The 21852-nt window shown below is 30.6% G+C and overlaps 1 protein-coding gene across 1 annotated transcript; it reads left to right on the forward strand.

Moving 5' to 3' along the window:
* The first annotated feature begins 172 nt into the window (after positions 1-172).
* Positions 173-20653, forward strand: LOC143045339 (geranylgeranyl pyrophosphate synthase-like). The gene is made up of 11 exons (XM_076217780.1): positions 173-527; positions 3883-3951; positions 6314-6399; positions 6856-6902; positions 7505-7621; positions 8729-8830; positions 10366-10426; positions 13598-13676; positions 14584-14686; positions 18118-18232; positions 20465-20653. Exons 1-11 carry the CDS (start codon positions 477-479, stop codon positions 20553-20555), a joined length of 921 nt encoding a protein of 306 aa, XP_076073895.1. The 5' UTR covers positions 173-476; the 3' UTR covers positions 20556-20653.
* The last annotated feature ends 1199 nt before the right edge of the window (positions 20654-21852 follow it).

Raw genomic sequence — 21852 nt, forward strand, 5'->3', positions numbered from 1 at the left:
GATTTCATCTATTTATTAAAACTGATATATATTTTTCAAATATAAATTTTGAACTCACATGGAATTCATTTTTAACAAATTAATGATAAACTTCACTTTAAATGTTTGCTTTTTGTGTGCTTTGAAATAAGTAAGTAAAGTAGAATCAAATATAATTATTTATCAACACTTTAAGATATAATTTAACAATATCCGGAAACTTGCTGGAAACGACCACGAAACTTTTAATTTGTTAGTCATACCTATATTTGGGAGAAGCACGTATTTAAATTGAAAAAAAGACATTCAGTATCTTATTGATAACTTACATGCCATCATATTTGGTACACATTCTTATCTAAAAGGTTTTGAATATACATTAGTAGATTGAAAATCAGCCGGAGTACACCAGCGCTAATAGTAATATACGGATATATCTGGAAACTTTTGTATAACTAAAGTGCTTAATACAAATTTTGTCATATTTCTCGAAAAATATGTCATCAGAAACATCAAAAGAACAGAATAATGATGATTTAACAGAACAGGTAATATATCGGTATTCGGTAAAATCTACTTCAATATATATATATATATAATTTTCGAATCCCTGATATCTCGGCCTATAGCAAAATCGGACTATAACAAACTTAGCCTATAACATAATAGGCATCCCAAAATCGGACTATAACAAACTCGGACTATACCAAACTCGGACTACTAGAAGAATATAAGACATATATAAGTATAATGTTGGTCGTTGTTGCTATTGGGAATTAATTATAATTAATTTGAAATTAATTTTTACCTACAATTAATTAAATAATTTATTTTAAACATTTTTCAGGGGATAAAAAAAAATATGTTAACATGATAGATATCTATATATAAAAAAAAGTACAAAAAACTTCTTTTTGATACGAAAATTCACCACTGATTTGTCTTTTCAGTATAATTATTTGTCATTGTTTGTAATAATGTCCCTCTCTGAAAATAATTTTTTATTATATGCATATCTTAATTGATTATGACATTATGTCACGTGTATCGTTGACACCTTTTTAATCACCATAAGTTAAACAAACAACTTACTGATGACACAGGTGTAATGATCTTGATAATGATCAATATCAAGCCATTATTCAAATAACCATGAACATAATCAAATTTCAATAAAACAGCTATTTCACAGGTTCATGTATTGCATTTCTTAAACACAAATAATCATTAATTGATTAAATTTCTTCACATTTTCATTTGAATTTTAGCCTTAAAACTAACTCTTATCTAAAAAAAATCCAGCACCTTAGAATGGAACATCCAGTGGGTGACTTAGCATGTTGTCTTTCGGGAGAGAGGAGAAAAAAAAATCCTTGGATGCGGTCAATGATTCCTTAAACAAGAATATATCACCCATATTGAACAATGATTATTGATGTCAGTTTCTAATTCTTATACCACAAAAATAATAACTGAAACAATACATATTTATTTAACAATTATCTTATATTGAATGCTAAACAAGCATTTGGGTTTACGATTGCATTTCTTGTTTTAAAGAAAGCAACTTGTTTAAACATATCAAATCAACTCATATAACAAATATTTAATACATTTCTATATATTGTTTTTTTTTTAAATATTTGTTATAATCTCATAAATTCGTATATAATTTTAATATAATTTTATTATATAAAGTGTTGTTTTTTTTTGTTAAAGTATATAATTTTAATATATAAAGTTGTTTTTTTGTTAAAGTAAAAAAAAACAATCTACTAACCGAGTTTGTTCAATATATTTCTGCATATAAATAATGGTAGGCCGAGTTTGTTACAGTCCGAGTTTGTTATAGTCCGATTCTGTTATAGGCCGATTTTGTTTTAGTCCGAGTTATCCAGCAGTGTAATTTTCAGGTCTACCTGAGACTGTTATAGTAGTCTCAGGGTCTACCAACTAGTCCCACTTAAACAGTTAATGAAAACTTATCTACACTGTCGCAGAATACCACCAAAAAAAAAAGAAATTTATTAAACCATTACTTTTATTATTAAATGAATCTGATGTTTAACATGTTTAACATTCATGACATTCTTAGAATATAATTGCAAATACATTTTTGTATCATTATTGGAGAATAACTTTATACTTGTAAGCCTGTTAATTCAATCATAATCATACAATTGCAGGATTTCAATTAACAGCAATTTGGTTTATAGCACTTCACTAAGGTTTTCATGGGTATTGAAGTGGGGCAGGGACATACATGACATATATATATATATAACATAAGTGGGTCGAGTTTGCACTAATAAAATCATCGTGGTTTATCTATTTGTCAAGAGTGGGGCGAGTTGGTAAACAACAGTGGGGCGATTTGCCAGTGGGGCGATTTGTCATGGATTCCTTCCTCCACCATAATAACAGACTTCCCGGTACCGTGTCCTTCACACTCCCTTGGGCGGTTTTGGGTGGGGGTTGTCTGTTCCTGCCGAGAAGCCCAGTGGTTCTCTCCGAGTACTTCGGCTTCCTCCAGCATAATAACAGACTTCCCTGTGTCCTACACGCTCCCTTGGGCGGTGTTTGTTGGGGATTGTTCTGGTAGTGGAATAATATTCTAAAGGACACATCTCCATTCATCCTTAGGGAGTGTACATGGATCTGCTGTACCCTTGCAGTCAATCAAGGGGTGGGTCTCAACTGGCAGAATCTCAAAGTACATAGTACATAATAGTATTACAATTTATTCAGGTCTCGCATTCAATTGCTCAGAAAGTCCTTGGATTGCTATAACGTATTTCTGGAATCAAGTCTTATACTGGAAAAGATTGTTAAGTATGAAAATGGGAAACGATGTCTGATAGGACACAGGAAATTACAGCGCTATTATGGCAACAAGAATTAAGGTTCATGTACATGTGGACCCATTGGCTAAAATGGCTGCATTTTCACCTCAAAATTTACTCTGAGTACAGACAAACCTGTACATCTGAAAACATTTTAAGGCATAGCATGCCCCACCCAACACCGCCCAAGGGAGCGTGTACAGATGCACAGGTTTGTCTGTTCTCAGAGAAAATTTTGAATTGAAAATACGGCTGTATTAACCAAAGGGTCCACATGAACCTTAAGCAGGATACAGGATTCTCACGAAACAATAACTTGAATAACAGGATCCGGGATAACATAATCTTGATTCCCTTACATTGCCTTACCATGGAGGAAGGGTGACCATCTTCAATGATATAAGTTTTTAATTTCCCAAATAATTTGTACAGTATGAAATCAAACTTTTTCAATTGTTTGCTCAACATGTGTTGGCAGTGACAATGTCTACATTTTTGTTATGTGATGATCGATGGTAATCACATGACAGATTCGACTAAAAAACATATCCCTAAACTGCTGTATTGTCAGTTTTGACACAGGGATTGGATACATGCTATATCATTTAAAATCTGTGCCTTGTTGAAGAATTTGTTGTTGATAAAATAGTGTAGTTTTGTATGAAATCCAGGTACTTCAGATTTGTATTAATCTGTAGCAGAAGTCATGAATGTGATTATCGACATTAAACTAATCATTGTCATGTATTATGAATAAAAGACAGATGAAAGATATCAACATGATCCAAGCGGAATTCAAACTCATAAGTTGAAAATTAACTGACCATGCCGTGATAAAAAAAGAAAAAGGCTAACAACAGTTCACAAAAAAACAACATAGAAAACTAAAGACAGCAATTTAAAAAGACCCAACCAAAAACGTGGAGTGATCTATGTGCTCAGTAAATTGTTGGTGCATGCAAATTGGAGTGTACTTTTTAATCATTACTTAGATCTATGTTTTTATTCAAATTATTTATGCCTAGGTGAACCTTGTACAAAGACCTTTTTTTCTTTACAGATGCTACGAGAACCATATAAGTATATATGTCAGATTCCTGGAAAACAAGTTCGTACTAAACTTGCAGCTGTAAGTAGATTTACTACATGTACATCAATGCATTTTATATTTGTAAAGTGATTTTTTGCAAACAAGTTATCCAATAAAAATGTAAGAAATAAACATTGAGTAGAAATAAAACATCAGAAAGACAAACAACACTGAAAAACACAAAAAAAGGGAAAGACAACAATTTAAAAAAACAAGTAGAAACTTGATGATTGAGCAATTTAACTGGCAAGTTGAGAACAGTTATATGTTGTTTCACCCTACTTCTTTTCAGCTCACCTGCCTAAAAGAACCAACATGGCCAATATGACCTATTGTCAATGTTTTTATTTTATGCCCCATTTATGGGCATTATGTTTTCTGGTCTGTGCGTCCATTCGTCCGTCCGTTCGTTCTTCTGTCTGTTCGTTCATTCATCTGTCCCTCTTCAGGTTAAAGTTTTTGGTCGAGGTAGTTTTTTGATAAAGTTGAAGTCCAATCAACTTGAAACTTAGTTAACATGTTCCCTATGATATGATCTTTCCAATTTTAATGGCAAATTAGAGATTTTACCCCATTTTCACTGTCCACTGAACATTAGAAAATGATAGTGCGGATGGGGCATTCGTGTACTTGGGACACATTCTTGTTTTTATGCCCCACCTACGATAGTAGAGGGGCATTATGTTTTCTGGTCTGTGCGTCCGTTCGTTCGTTCGTTCGTCCGTCCGTCCGTCTGTTCGTTCGTTCGTTCGTCTGTTCGTTCGTCCGTCTGTCCCGCTTCAGGTTAAAGTTTTTGGTCAAGGTAGTTTTTGATGAAGTTGAAGTCCAATCAACTTGAAACTTAGTATACATGTGCCCTATGATATGATCTTTCTAATTTAAATGCCAAATTAGAGTTTTGACCCCAATTTTACGGTTCACTGAACATAGAAAATGATAGTGCAAATTTCAGGTTAAAGTTTTTGGCTTCAGGTTAAAATTTTTGGTCAAGGTAGTTTTTGATGAAGTTGAAGTCCAATCAACTTGAAACTTAGTATACATGTGCCCTATGATATGATCTTTCTAATTTAAATGCCAAATTAGAGTTTTGACCCCAATTTTACGGTTCACTGAACATAGAAAATGATAGTGCAAATTTCAGGTTAAAGTTTTTGGTCAAGGTAGTTTTTGATAAAGTAGAAGTCCAATCAACTTGAAACTTAGTATACATGTTCCCTTTGATAAGATCATTCTAATTTTAATGCCAAATTAGAGAATTTATTCCAATTTCACAGTCCTTTAAACATAGAAAATGATAGTGTGAGTGGGGCATCCGTGTACTGTGGACACATTCTTGTTTAAATAAAAAATAAAACTGTGTACTGTTCAGTTTTCAGTTTTCCAAACAGACATAAAGCTTTTTTTTAAGGTTATTTTGTAGTTTTTAGTTTCAGCTTAATACATGTATCTGTATATGGTTGACCTTGGCATACATTTGACCATAAGGGTTTGTCTTCAGGACTCACTGTTGCATTTAAAAGAAAATACAACTGCATACTTCAACACAAGGAATACAAGCATCAATGGTTGCCCAAAATTGTGAGATTTCATTGTGTAAAGTTATTTGTACCAAATTTTCCATATAGATAGAATTAAAAAAACAAACTTTGGCACTATGAAGTTGTTGGGCAGACTACATGTATTTGTAATCTTGTAATCTTTTTCAGATTTTTTTTTTTTCATTTATTAATCTTCCTTCTTTATTGAATCTTAAAGCAAGGGTAACAATGGATATAAAATTCATATATTTTTTGTTTTGTTTACCTACTGGTTCTCAGATATGATCTCTATGTTTCATTTCATAGAGACACAAATTGGAAATTTTAGCAGTATAAATAAATACCAAATTTTCTTAAATGCCAAATTGAAATGTGAAGGGAGGGGTAGTACAGAAACATGTAAAAGCAGAACAGTTTTAGTCATAAAAGAATTTCATATGGGAAATTGCATTGTCTATATTTACAAATGTGCAACCTCTAGTGAGAAGAGTTCACAGTTGTACTTTTGTTTTAGGCAATTGAAACATTACTCATGGTTTCATTGGACAGAATGAGCAAGGAGTTTGAACTTTCACATAATGAACAGATCAGTGCCTAATTTATTCATTACATGTATTCAAATTTGTTAGTTAAACAAAATGAGAGACAATATCTTTTATTTTAGCTGATATATTAATTTAGACTGTAACCTACAATGTAGTGTAAATCTATCACATTGCATTTTTTTCAGTTTAAATGTTCATGTTGTTTGTGTCAAGTTACTTTTTCTTTGGCAAAGTTTTTCAAGAATTTCTATTGTGGTTACATATGCATGCATTTGATAAGTATTTTTTGTTATTATTTTAATAACACCTTTTTTGCAGGCATTTAACTGTTGGTTGAATATACCACAAGACAAATTGCTGATAGTTGGAGAAGTTACACAGATGTTACATAATGCTAGTTTATTGTAAGTACATTCTTGATAATAAAAAAAATTGTCATTCAATGTATGGTACTTGTATTTGACTTGGTGATTTTATCTTATGTTTGCCAATGGAAAACAATATACTATTGGTAAATTAATACTGTTATGGAAACAATGTAGTTTTTTATTCTTCATGTTCTTAGGTAAACATTTGTACATTAAATAAGCAGCTGATTTTTTTCAGTTTTATGTTAATGCAATGTTGTATCTCAAAACTACACCATATTATACATAACAAGAATAACATAAGTTACCAAACATATTTGACAGTACAACAATCCTGCCAAACACCAACACTCAACTTCATATGATGGTTTTTTCCCCAAAAATTTAATTATACAATATAGTTTGCAAATTATGTGAAATTTTCAATCTATAAAATATACCTCATGACAAAACTGGCTATTGAATGTTATTTTTTTTTTATTTTTTTCATAGGATAGATGACATTGAAGATAATTCCAAACTAAGGAGGGGTATACCTGGTAATACAAATTATTATAATTTTAAGTTATAGGTGATGTTTATGGATAAAATAAAAGAGCACTGTTTTGTAAGAAATAAATACGATTGGCATACTTGGGTAGGCCTGCTTCAGATGATTCCGACAACAAAAGTAGTGGTGTTATACACCATTGTATAGAAAAATCAATTTAGATTTACGACATAACAAGTTTTAGTTGGGTTTATAATCAATTAATAGGCATATAACAGAATTTCGCGACCGGCTGACATTTTTCAAAAATGAAAGTTAAGTACCTTTTGTTACATTAAGGTATTTAGGATTTTTTTTCTGAGACAAGTGCCTGTGTAACTTTACCCCAATTTATAACCTTGATCAGTTGAAAAATTTAATATGAACACTAGAAAAAATTTATAATTTAAAAAAGTTTTTTAGTTCAATGAGTTTTTCATTACAGATTATCATAACACTATGACATGACAAAGAATCATGATTTAAACTGTATCAATGAATTTTTACATTTACTGAAATAAAGCCAAAAGTACAGTTGCCTGCATACTCTTTCAAGATTTAAAAAAAATTATATGTAAAGAACTTCATACAATGATTATTTATCTTTTTCAGTGGCACATTCAATATATGGAGTAGCACATACTATCAATTCTGCAAACTACATCTATTTCTTGGGTCTACAGAAAGTTTTAATGTTAGAACATCCCGAAGCAACCAAAGTATTTACAGGTTAATATCACTTCTGTTTGTAGAATTTGTCTATTTATATAGTTTTCACACCTGGTAGATTTAATTACCATTTTATGCATTTGTACTTAAAAAAATATGTTGAGTTTAAGTGATTTATTAGGTTTAAAGAGAGGATTAAGTTTTTAAACAGATAAAAACTCTTTTTATTGGGTTTAAAGAGATGATTAAGTTTTTTAATGGATAAAAGCACTATAAACAATAAAAGACAAACAATTAATATTTTGTTATCTCCCTTGAAATGAAAAATTGAATTCAACAATTATGTTTACTCCTTTATAAAGAAATGAGGATTACCAACCAGAGATTATTCAATACATGCAATAGTCTGGTTGCCATTATTTATTTTTTTACTCTTTGACAAATCTTTACAAACTTTATTGTGTTGAAGAGACAATGAATTTAGAAGATTAATCTTTTTTGCCAATTTGTCGGCTCCATGAATTACAGCTCTGATGTATTTTGATTTATTTTAAGTAACCCTATGGTAAATAACACTTTTATCTTTCTCTGAAATGATGTTGCTAATCTAAACAAGCTTTTGATTAATTAATGTTTATCTTAAAATTTTTCACCACAGCTAATTTTTACACCAAAAAATTAATTTGTTTGGTTTGAAAATTTTGTAATCTTGCTGACCTTTGTTTTTTAAGGTCAAAAAGAGTTTTCCCATAGGCAGACATTTTTTGGATAAGGATAATTGCTTTCTAAAAGCCAACATTTAATTCACATGTCTTTCTGTTGAGAAGCTTGAGCTGAAAACCTTTTTGTGACATGGATGAGCAACAAAATCCTAGTTCAATCATTCAGAAATTAAAAAAAGAATTCAAATAAAGCAGATTCCACCCCCCCCCCCTTATTTGTTAAATCGAAGGCTGATTGCAAGAAGAAAACAAATATAGGACACTACACCAAACACTAACAATCAATTAAAAAACCCCAATTACATTAACTGAGACCAAAAAGGGCTATTGGATAACCTGACATTGTATAGAAACACTCTGCTATTATTTCACAAAACCTTTTTTTATAAAAGAACAGGAACATTTATAAAGACTTGATGAAGGCAACTTATGTACTTTGTTTCAGAGCAGTTATTAGAGCTTCATAGAGGACAGGGTATGGATATATACTGGAGGGATTCTGTAGTGTGCCCTACAGAGGAGGAATATAACACTATGGTTATAAGAAGTAAGTCATATTTAGTTGATAGTATTTTAGAAAATATAAAAAATAAGAAGATGTGGTATGATTGCCAATCAGTCAACTTATCCCAAGAGACCAAATGTCTCAGAAATAAAAAAAAAAAATAGGTCAGTACGGTCTCCATATTGAGCAAAACCTGTACCAAATAGTCAGATATAAAACACCCAAAATGACAATGTAGAACAATCAAACGAGGAAAACTGAGTTTGCATCATCATACTTTACAGTATATAATCTGTTATTAAAGAGACACCATTTTGGGGGGAAAGATGACATGAATTGCATTTAAAACCCTTGTGCCACTAACTTGATAACTATATTTTCTAAGCCTTGTATTCACCTTTGAGAGATTTACCACCATTATTCAGTGAGGAGGACATTCTTTAGATCATATCCATGCCCATGTCTAGCAAATGATTAATATTAGATATATGCTCAGAAATTCAAGTTAGGTTACAAAATGAAGTGTATGTGAATATTAATCCATAAATGTAAAAAAAAGGTTTGCATGATGTTCATTGTGTATGAATATATCTGTTCTGAAAAAGAAAGTTCAAATTAAACTACAATTATACACAAAGGAAGATAACTTTTATTTTAAAATGTTGTCTTAATGTAGCATTGTTAGTTCACATTGCAAAATCAATGCATTCTAACCCATACAATTCTTACAAGTACTTTATTAAAGATTTTATTTCATTACTTCTGATGTATGCATTTATGTTTTGTTTAGAAATGTTGAAGAATACTAAACTGAACAAAATGCTAAACATAATTTGTCAATTTTAGTGACCTTATTCTCTTAAAGTCATAAGAAACCTCAAATCAAAAAAAAATAATGCATAGGTTTTTTTATAACTCAATGGATAGTTTTCATTATAAAACTTATGTACATATACTTTTTTCTGAAAAAAAATCTTTAATTTAATCATATTTTGTATTTAGAAGAAGTTTACTATACTTTAATTGCTTCCTTCCAGGAAGCAATTCCCCCGACATATTTTCCGTATGCAAAGTGACCTCAGTGTGACCCATCTCTTAAAAATCTGGTGATCACAATACACATGGATGTCCTTAAAATAAACTATTATCTGAATTTACATGTTAAACACGTGCTTAATTTCCATGCTTTTTTGTTTAAATCTTTAAACTTCAGCTTTTAAACACAAACTTTAATTACCTGCCATATTTTCACAACAACACTGACCGATTAAAAAAAAAACAACAATTAAACGAAATTTACACGAAAAAAAATGATAAATTTGTGCACAGAAGACTAAGTTTATGATGTTTGTATGCATTGGTTCAAGAATTGGAAGAACATTATTTTTCACCGGTCACTCATTTCTTATGACTTTAATATTCTTGAACAGTGATGAGATTAAGTTTTCAGAAAATCAAGGTCATTTTCACTTTTTTACTTTAAATATGTTCAGTTCACTTATTCTGACATATTTAATCTTCAAATCAAATTAATAATGATGTATTGAATTAATTAAAATTTGGATTATTTATTTCAGAAACTGGTGGTTTATTTGGACTAGCTGTAAGATTAATGCAGTTATTTAGTGAATGCAAAAGGTAGGTGTAGTGCAAAGTATATATACTTTTAAAAAAAAAAGGGAGATCTAGACCAAACTATTAATGTGCCTGATGCCTTTATATCTGTGTGAGCTTCCTGTCTGGACCAAACTATTAATGTGCCCGATGCCTCATTATCTATGTGAGCTTCCCGTCTGGACCAAACTATTAATGTGCCTGATGCCTCAATATCTGTGGGAGCTTCCCGTCTGGACCAAAACATTATAAATCTTATTTTACATGCATTATTTTCTTGTACTAAAGTTGAATCCCAAATCAAAAGTGGAGGCCATCTGAACTATCACTTCACTGTTAAGTTATGTTAATCATTGTTTAAAATTTTTGGCTGGTATACTAAATATTTAAGTAAATAAGGTTACTATGACCTATATTTTATGTTTCATTTGTTTATGTAAAGTTAAAATCCTAGTAAGATTTCAATTACTAAATTACCTTCAATTTATTACCTTTTTAATGCTTCATAGACTTATATATCAATTTCTCTATCTGAGTACAGCTATGATATGAATTTCATTTAAACTGAATACTTATAGCCTGAATATCATTACAGTTTAACTTGTTTTCACTAGGAACAAGCTTCTTGGTTTTGTAGATATTACTGAACTGTACCTTAATATTTTACTTATGTACTGTTTTCCGAGAATTTTTATTGAATGAAAACAATGAAATATGATTTCCATTGACACAAATATCCATTTAAAAAATCTAACTAATCTTTACATCTACAGCTCAAACAGAAGATTTATTTGTAAAGTATTATCAAAGGCCTTCAGAAAACCAAATGTAAATAATTTGGTGTGACAAATGATGGGTTAACTTAAATCTGGTATAAAAATTTTAAAAATCTGGAGCTGGAAGACATGACAGCTAAAGGCTTTGGAATAATACTTAAACTATTCATTTTGCTATTTGTGTGATGAAAATATTAAATCATTAATTTTTGTTTTTCATTAATTTCTAATTGTATCAGTATTGCCAGTGTTCTGCGTTTTACGTTTCCGCATTTTGGCACTACGTTTCCGCATTTTAATAGTACTCTTTTCCGCATTGTTTTTACATTGATTTTGTTAAGGTTTATTTATGTTTCCGCATTTTTTATTTTTAATGTATGCAGTAAATTTCAAACATTTTTCGTTTTGTGGAGTACTGCCATAATATCTCAAACAAAACAATCCTCAATCTCCTCTGGTGAGAATAAGGCGAGTCAAAAAAACTTGTTGAGCCGTTTCCCTACTTCACTTGACCTTTCTTTATATTTGATACTTCTTCCAATAGTTTGTATTTTATGCCACCAACTTTGACCTATGAAATCTGCAACAGCTTATATCTGCATTACGAGAAATTACTCTTACAGCATTGTGCATGGCCTGTTTAAAGTCAATACGTATTATTTTTGGAGAGAGTACTAGATTTTTCTGTTGTCAACAAGCATTTAGCAAATTTCACATAATTAAGTAGCATTCTACTGTCTTTTAGGGTAGGAGAGCAAAAACAAGTGGAATACAATTGTTATTTTGACACCCATGTATTGAATATAGTTGATAATAAAACTTTGAACAATACTTGAAAGTTCCATCAATAAGAATATCCTCCATTTCACTACAAAGACATTCTAAATTAACTGAACATGAGAAAATAATGATAATAAAATTGAGAATGGAAATGGGGAATGTGCCAAAGAGACAACAACCCGACCATAGAAAAAAACAACAGCAGAAGGTCACCAACAGGTCTTCAATGTAGCGAGAAATTCCCGCACCCGGAGGCGTCCTTCAGCTGGCCTCTACCTGTTTCTTGACTATATATCATTATTACCATTTTTTACAGGTGAAATACAGGTAAAATTGCGGAAAAGTGGTATCTATTTATTTCGGAAAAGTAATGCACAAAAATGCTGTGACGTGAAACTGAATATAGAAACATATACACAACATAAAAACTGTTTTAAGATGAAACAACCTGTTTTACTAAGTTGCATCTCACACACATAACATGCAAAAAATAACAAATTTAGAATGAAGTAAAACATTGTTTACCTGTATAAAAGTTTAGAATTTAGGCTGACCCAGAGAAATCTTTTTGTGCTTTTGAAGTTCTAATATTTCAAGTTTTGATGTTTTAAAGCAGTTCAGAAATTTTAGGTATGGGTCAGAAAGACCCTATAAAAGTTTTTCCTACAAAACAGGTGATGTTTAATTCTAATCTGCCTCCTAAAATTATATATTTGTAAACATGGTGATCTATACGGAACAGATTAACCCCCTGAATGTTTAAATTGTACTGGTCAGGGGTGAATTCCAAAATTTTTCAAGGGTGTCACCAAACAAACTTTCTAAATTTTTCATTTTTCTTAACACATGTAATTGGTTTACGAAATTGATTCCAATCTCATTTTCTTTGATCACTTGATTACCATGTTTTTATTTAGACATAAAATGGTCATCCCTCATCATCATGTTTGTATGATGTCTGTTAGCAAAAGTGTAAAAAATCATAGCAAGATCTAAGTGTAAATCATACAGTACTAATCCATTTAGTCTTAATTACATGTATGTATCTATCAAGTTTTAAGAAAAGGGGCAAAAAATTATAAAAACATGAATAAAATTATTTCAAAGAGATTTCTTCAGAGTTGGTTTTAGGATGTTAATTATAATCAGAATGAATGATAACATGGAAAAAATATTTGTATTTTGGCATCACAATAGCAAAAAAAATAATGTTTGTGAACTTTTGGAAATAATGTTTGAACATTTGAAATGTAAATATGTAAAATTGGAGAATGAAGAACATTCAAAATTGATAATTGTCTCTTTATTTTCCATCTCAACATCAAAGGAACTGAAATAGTATTTAATGGTCATGATTTATTGTATAAAAATACATGTCAAGGTACATGTTTATTGCCTCAAGGTAAATTGTTTGTATTGGAAATAGAACGACAAGCATATAATTACCGGTAGTGAAAGACTTATTGGTGAATTAATCAAAATTTAAATTAAACTCTATAGGGTCAAGATTTTTGCCAACCTTAGGAGGATTGGGGGGTTGTCAAGTGCCCCCAGTGACAAGCCAATGGATCTGCCTCTGCTTGTATAAGTTTTATTTTCTATAAAAATATAAATTTTATATGATATTTCTTTATTTCAGTGATTTCAAGCCTTTGTTAGACTGTATGGGTTTATATTTCCAAATAAGAGATGATTATGCTAATTTAATTTCTAAAGAGGTAAGTTTAAAAGTTTATAATAGATCAGAAAACATTACTTCAACAATATACAAAAAGTTGGAGGACAACTTGTCATAAAACAAGTCTGTATTCTAAAATCTTTACATGTGACATCAGCAGTGTTGATTTATGAAACCCTTATACTTTAGATGATAGAGAAAGTTATAATTTATAAATTTAATGTTTATTTGCCACATGGAATTTGTATTTCCTTTTCATTATGAAGCAAGATACTCAAAATGTACCATCAAAAGTCCAGTTTGTATAACTGCTTTTAAAGTATCTGTTTTTAATAGTAGGTCGACTGATTTTGTCACTTTGGTCTATGTTATTTTTAATTTGTTTCATAGACAATCATTCTTTGACCTTGAATTTAATTCCCTGGTTAAATGACTCTTGACAGGTCATTTGTTAATTACTATCTTGATACATCTAATTTATATTTGAGTTGATTATGAACCGTACATGTTAGTAAGTCATGATAGTCAGCTATGTAATATGAATACAAAGTGTATAATAGTAAAAAACTAAATATTGGGTGTGCATTAATGCATACAATGGAGACAGCAGCTCATCAACTTAATAAGACTAACAATGATATTTTAAGGTCTACATATTGTCATCAACAACAGACACATGTCAAGTCTTGCATCAAAGTTATTCTCAGTTGAATGCAAGATATATGTTAAAAAGGGGGGTATACTCGTTTTCATTTTTGTTAATACTGTTTATTGACTCAATTGTTTTCGACTGAATCTATTGAAAACAATAGGGATGCTGGTTACAGTTAATCAGCTATTTGTTCTCATTAACAATAGCAAGTGCATTACTAGAAGTCATTTAATGAAATCTGCAACACTAAGATTAATGAAGGCAGATACATTAAATTGTTTTTTTTTTATTTCAGTATGAGGCAAATAAAAGTTACTGTGAAGATTTAACAGAAGGAAAGTTTTCTTTTCCTATAATTCATGCCATCAGAAGCAGTCCCCATGACAATCAAGTGCTCAGTATCTTTTTATACGACCGCAAAATTTGAAAAAATTTTCGTCGTATATTGCTATCACGTTGGCGTCGTCGTCATCGTCGTCCGAATACTTTTAGTTTTCGCACTCTAACTTTAGTAAAAGTGAATGGAAATCTATGAAATTTTAACACAAGGTTTATGACCACAAAAGGAAGGTTGGTATTGATTTTGGGAGTTTTGGTCCCAACATTTTAGGAATTAGGGGCCAAAAAGGGCCCAAATAAGCATTTTCTTGGTTTTCGCACTATAACTTTAGTTCAAGTGAATAGAAATCTATGAAATTTTGACACAAGGTTTATGACCACAAAAGGAAGGTTGGGATTGATTTTGGGGGTTTTGGTTCCAACAGTTTAGGAATTAAGGGCCAAAAAAGGGCCCAAATAAGCATTATTCTTGGTTTTCGCACAATAACTTTAGTATAAGTAAATAGAAATCAATGAAATTTTAGCACAAGGTTTATGACCACAAAAGGAAGGTTGGGATTGATTTTTAGAGTTGAGGTCACAACAGTTTATGAATTAGAGGCCAAAAAGGGGCACAAATAAGCATTATTTTTGGTTTTTGCACCATAACTTTAGTATAAGTAAATAGAAATCTATGAAATTTAAACACAAGGTTTATGACCATAAAAGGAAGGTTGCGTTTGATTTTGGGAGTTTTGGTCCTAACAGTTTAGGAATAAGGGGCCCAAAGGGTCCAAAATTGAACTTTGTGTGATTTCATCAAAAATTGAATAATTGGGGTTCTTTGATATGCCGAATCTAACTATGTATGTAGATTCTTAATTTTTGGTCCCATTTTCAAATTGGTCTACATTAAGGTCCAAAGGGTCCAAAATTAAACTTAGTTTGATTTTAACAAAAATTGAATCCTTGGGGTTCTTTGATATTCTGAATTTATAAATGTACTTAGATTTTTAATTATTGGCCTAGTTTTCAAGTTGGTCCAAATGGGGGTCCAAAATTAAACTTTGTTTGATTTCATCAAAAATTGAATAAATGGGTTCTTTGATATGTGTATGTAGATTCTTAATTTTTGGTCCAGTTTTCAAATTGGTCTACATTTAGGTCCAAAGGGTCCAAAATTAAACTAAGTTTGATTTTAACAAAAATTAAATTCTTGGGCTTATTTGATATGCTTTATCTAAATATGTACTTTGATTTTTGATTATGGGCCCAGTTTTCAAGTTGGTCCAAATCAGGATTCCATATCAAGTATTGTGCAATAGCAAGAAATTTTCAATTGCACAGTATTGCACAATAGCAAGAAATATCTAATTGCACAATATTGTGCAATAGCAATTAATTTTCAATTGGAGTTATCTTTCTTTGTATAGAATAGTAGTTGATAATATATGTTGGAAATTTGCCAGACATGACTATGATGTCATTTTCTACTTTTATTTGTCAATAACTTTATGTAAATAACTTCATTGGAAATTTGCCAATATAAAATGTTGCTGATGAAGCTTTTTTTCCTTATCTTATCTAAAATGTTTTTAGATAATGTACGTATGTTGGAAATTTGCCAGACATGACTATGATGTCATTTTCTGTTTTTATTTGCCAATAACTTTGTGTAAATAACTTCATTGGAAATTTGCCAATATAAAATGTTGCTGATGAAGTTTTTTTTATTGTTTTATACAATAAACAATGTATATTCACTTTTACTACCAACCAATCTTTACCATTCAGTGATAACAAGCACTTTATTTTACATTTTAATATTTTATGATGTATTTAAAAGAGTAGTTATTGTTGCAAACTCCATTAGAAATTTGAATTGATATCAGTTTTGGAAAAAGGGAAACGGGGATGTGAAAAAAGGGGGGGGGGTTTAAATTTTTCTCATTTCAGATTTCATAAATAAAAAGAAAATTTCTTCAAACATTTTTTTTGAGAGGATTAATATTCAACAGCATAGTGAATTGCTCAAAGGCAAAAAAAAACTTTTAAGTTCATTAGACCACATTCATTCTGTGTCAGAAACCTATGCTGTGTCAACTATTTAATTTTAGATTTAAATAAGAAGAAATCTTTAATTGATTTGTAAAATCTTGGCATTTGTTTTGTGTAAAAAAAACCATGTAATGTCAAAAATTTGATCACAATCCAAATTCAGAGCTGTATCACGCTTGAATGTTTTGTCCATACTTGCCCCAACTGTTCAGGGTTCGACCTCTGCGGTCGTATAAAGCTGCCCCCTGCGGAGCACCTGGTTCAGAAATGTGACAAATTCTGCTGATCATCTGAGATATCACTTTTTTTTTTATCAATTTTTTATTCCCCAATTGTTGTGGAGGGGAATTAAGTTTTATCATTGTCAGTCTGTACGTCCATCTGTATTCTGAAATTTGTTTCTGTTCTCTTAATTAGTTTTGCCTCAACCAAATTATAAAACTTATACAAAATGCTGATAATCGCAAAACTCAGATCAAGTATAAATTTTGGTAGTATCATTTATACAGTTCTTGAGTTGTGTCCCTTTATAACATTATATGCTAGTGGGGGCATCATCTGTGTCTCATTGACACATTCCCTATTCATTTAATGTTATTTTAATCATTAAGAAACATTAATTCTCTTTTTTTTTGTACATCTTTTCATGCTGGTGAGAAATTCTGGTTTACAAGGATAGCCATATGTGTTGGTTTTTTTTCTCTATTACCTGAAAGTCATTTTCTTGTTTCCAGAATGAAATACTCTAAATTATGATTGTTATGTATATTTTAAGTTGGTTAAAAAAATGTCATAAATCTTAAAGCACACTTATCACTTTTATGAGGGGACATAGTGTTTTCAGGAATAGCCCTAAGTTTTTAATCAAGTAGAATATTAGTACTATGTCAATAGCTGGAAATGCTTGGTATATTTTAATGCATTTTCTTCCAATTGTTGTTTTCCTGAGAGAGAAAAATGACATCTCAAAGCAAATATCTTTACGTCATAATGTCAAATGGTGTGTTTTCCCAAAAATGACCCGAGGTAAACCATAGCAGTTCATTTATAAAATCGAAATTGGAATCTCTTGTATGAGATGGTAACAAAAAAATGTCTAAACCAAAATGATGTCCTTAATGTCAAAATGGCAGAAATGGATAAAAAAGTGTATATTTCTTCATTTAATAGAACATAATACAGTAATCTTTAGTTATGTGGGTCACTGTACTTTTAAAAGTACTGTTTATACAAATTACTTGTTTATCTTTCAAATATTGTTTACAGGAAGGAAATATATGTTTTAGTAAAATAACATAATAACATTTAAATATAAAGATGTAAAAGTCTGCATATTTCATTTTTTTTAAAAGCATTTTCAGAACATTTTACTCTCTTCCATAGCACAATAGTTGATAAAGATTCAGAAATGTCTCTCTATTTAACATTTTCATAACATCCTTAACTATACAAGGTATTATTAGACAGAGAACTACAGACAATGATGTGAAAAAATACTGTGTGGAGTGTTTAGAAAAAATTGGATCTTTTGAATATACAAAGCAGACATTAATTAAACTTGAAGAAAGGTTAGTTAATAGGACGAAAAAGACCAGTGTTTTCTTTTCACCTCATTTTACTACAACATTATATAATAGTTGTTCAATAATATGTTTTATCTTATTTGCTTTTGATGTTGACAATTGAAAGTTTGGTGCTCATCAAAATTCTTAAAAGTCCATCATCAAACAATATGAACATTAACTGGCTTGTGAGCTAGAAGTGGAAGTACAGTTCTAAGGTACAACTTTAGTATAGTCATTTGTAATTTGGCCATTCTAATTAATTTCTGACAGGTGGGGACGGATGGGGAGATTTTTTTTATATGTATCAGAAAAAACATGAAAATCTACCTATCAGATCTAAAAATTAAGACCTACCAGATGTAGAGTTTTTGTTCATATTGGGTGGATGGGCTTTCATGGGAAAATTTGACCTATCAGAATTTTTTACTGCAAGGGGTGTACCCATCAGAATTTTGCTGACCCTTAAATACAATACAAAATAACAGTCTAGATACCAAAGCACCTCTAAGATCTAAAATAGACATTTTTGTTACCCTTAATATGTAATTATTATGACCCTAGCAAACTATTTAGTGCTGCAAGACCCTCAGAAGTAGCAGACATTAACTGGAACGGCCCATTGAAAGCTAAAGGGAATGTATAAAACTGGCTGCTTCAACAATGGTTGAAGTTTACATTCTAGCTTGGTTCTAGGATACTATTAGTGACCACCATATTATATAACTAGATGCTTAGATGCTTCTTGGGGAATATACAACTAACCACTAAAGAAAGGTTAATTTAACTGACATTTTGTTTGACCCTTTTTTCCATGGATTTATTTTTTACATACTTGATTTGCATAGGATTTTTTCAATAAAAAAAATTAACCAGGTTGAAAGTTAAATGCATTGTGAAAACAATTATTGAGGAAAGGGTAAATGGACCAAGTTTAAGTTAAATGTTCAAATTCTCACATCAGACACAGATGATGTGTAATCATACAATTGGAGGGCTTTATTGACTTATATTAAGTTATTAGTCCAGTTGAGTAATTCAGTCATAAAGTCATCAAAATATAGAGAGATTTTCATTTATGATGAATAAGGTTTACAAGTCTTATACTTTCTTGATAAGGAGAGCATGTGTATAATGCAGTAATGTAAGCTGTTTATTTGAAAATTAAAAATTGAATTGTTAAAACTATTAAAGATAAATTTACCAATAAAACCACTTGAAATTTCATGAAAGGGAGGGGGTTTGACTTGTTAACATTCAATGTAGTGTTTTCAGGTCATATGAGCCTTTGATATACCTTAGAAGTGATATTTATCCTGGTGTTTTTGAACAGATATATCATGTTAAGGAGGGGTATTTGCGAAAAATACCAGTCAAGAGAGTGTTAAAGTTCATGAGCCGTAAGGGGAGGGAAATTCATTTTCAAGACTGGTATTTTTCGCAAATACCTCTCAAGAACAGCTATATCTGTTTCATTACACCGAATGTCAATGTTCAAAAACGCATTGATGATCATGACGTTACAAGCGTCCAGTCGGATAGACACTTGTCAAAACATGAAATCATTATTTAATTGCTACACAGTCATACTTAATCCTTAATTACCCCTCTTGATTACCTATGCAGGATGTCACACCTTTACTTTGAATAATCAATTTTGAAGGGAAAAGTTAAAAAAAAAAAAAAAAGGATATGATTAAATGAAATAAATATAATAAACCTCTCCAATATACATTATTTATGAAGAAAAAACGAATTTATCGTGTACAAAACTTAAAAAAAAAAAAAAAAAAGAAAAAGAAAAAAAGTGTGGACTATACATGCTCAAATACGGTATATCATGTTAAGGAGGGGTATTTGCGAAAAATATCAGTCAAGATGATGTTAAATTTAGCAAGCCATAAGGCCGAATGTTAATGTACAAAAACACATTGATGATCGTGACGTTACAAGCATCCAGTCGGATAGAGTATTTGTCGTCAAATACCATGGCAGAGAGGATGAGAAAGGCATATCCTTATTGCAAATACCCCGACAGCTTTAAAAAATGAAAGATATTCATTCGATAACAGTAAATTGGTGAAAAATACACTGGCTATCAACCAATTAAAACCCAAGATTCTTACATAAGGTGTAATTATAGGGTATAATGCATCAGATTTTAATTTAATGATGAATGCCAAGCAGACAAGATATCTTGATGTAAATAGATTATGTATTTTCTTTCTTTTTGTTTAGATCATTAAAATTGATAGAGCAGCATGGAGGAAACCCTATTCTAACAAGTTTATTTAATGAACTCAAGAAAATCTATCGAAATGGTAATTGATGATTGTGACTCATAGGCATATTAATGGCATATTTACGAACAGTGGACCATTCGTTATTCTTCTCATTTCATGTACATGTGCAATAAATTTTTTTAAATAATGAATTTGATTTTTGTTTTGTGACAATATAGTATTAAACTACTATAAATGGTTTGTATTTTTTCTCTACATTCAAAATTTGGAACCTTGTATAATACAATCTTTTTCTACATGTTAGAGATATGAATATTATGAGTACTTTTATATAGGGCAACACACAGTCTTACAAAGTTACACATTTATATCCTTTGCATATCTAAATTATATAGGATATCAAAGTTAATGCTCTCACACCTACTTTTTTATCAGAGTTTAATGTTAAGGATATTAAACATCAATATCTTGGAGAAGATCGAATTCAGTTTGTGGAAAATTATTCAGGAGGTTATGTCCTTGAAAATTTAGAAAATTTAATAAATATTGGGAGAGCTTTCACACCTACATTTCTCATCATAGTTAAATGAAATTTATGTCATAGGTAATCATGAACAATACCCGCTTCAATTGATTGTTTTTATATGAGTAATGCATATTGGAAATGTAAGTGATATGGACAATTATAAACTCATTAAAGATACCAGGAATATTATTTTGAATGCCAGGAAAGTTGTACCAAACAAAACTAACACAATCTATACCAAGGATTAAAAAAACTTATTGTTTTAAATATTTCAACATTTTATAAACAATACATTTGCAAAAAGAAAAAATGAAAAGAGGTAAAATATACCAAATGGACATTTAAAATCACAAATCGAAAAACAAAGGGATAAATGTGAGGACAAAAAAGAACCCATTCAAAAGACAAACAGCAGTATACAACCTGGGGGATATCTCAGTGCTCTGAAAGTGTTATCAGATCCTGCTTCACACGTGACGTCTGTCCTGTTGTTGATGTAAATACAAACCTGGTGATAAGTCTAATTTGGAAGGTCACATTCATGAAAATGGTCGTTGTTTTGATAATTTGAACATATATGTCGTCATCTGTGAAACATATTCAATAACGGGTCAACCTTATCATGTTGGCGTTCGTCAAACTATCAATGGGGAGATTTCTAGTTCACTACTAGGAACTTTAATTTTAATAGCTTGTTTGAAAGCAGAAATCTCCTATCAAGAAAATCATGATAGGACATGCTAACTCTGGAATTTCGTTTCAAATTGGAGACATGAACGCCATATGAAGGCGCTTCTGGAATGTTGCTACATAGAAATGGAAAGTCAACGATTTGGAAGATGCAATCATCTTTTGCT

The sequence above is a fragment of the Mytilus galloprovincialis genome, chromosome 9 (assembly GCF_965363235.1).
Source record: "Mytilus galloprovincialis chromosome 9, xbMytGall1.hap1.1, whole genome shotgun sequence".
NCBI lineage: Eukaryota > Metazoa > Mollusca > Bivalvia > Mytilida > Mytilidae > Mytilus > Mytilus galloprovincialis.

What these genes read in the sequence shown, in the direction of transcription:
- LOC143045339 (XM_076217780.1), top strand. Translation starts at nt 477, where the DNA reads ATGTCATCAGAAACATCAAAAGAACAGAATAATGATGATTTAACAGAA. An exon ending in ATGATGATTTAACAGAACAG is followed by an intron (nt 528 to 3,882) that starts GTAATATATCGG and finishes TTTTCTTTACAG; the next exon opens with ATGCTACGAGAACCATATAA. An exon ending in TTCGTACTAAACTTGCAGCT is followed by an intron (nt 3,952 to 6,313) that starts GTAAGTAGATTT and finishes CCTTTTTTGCAG; the next exon opens with GCATTTAACTGTTGGTTGAA.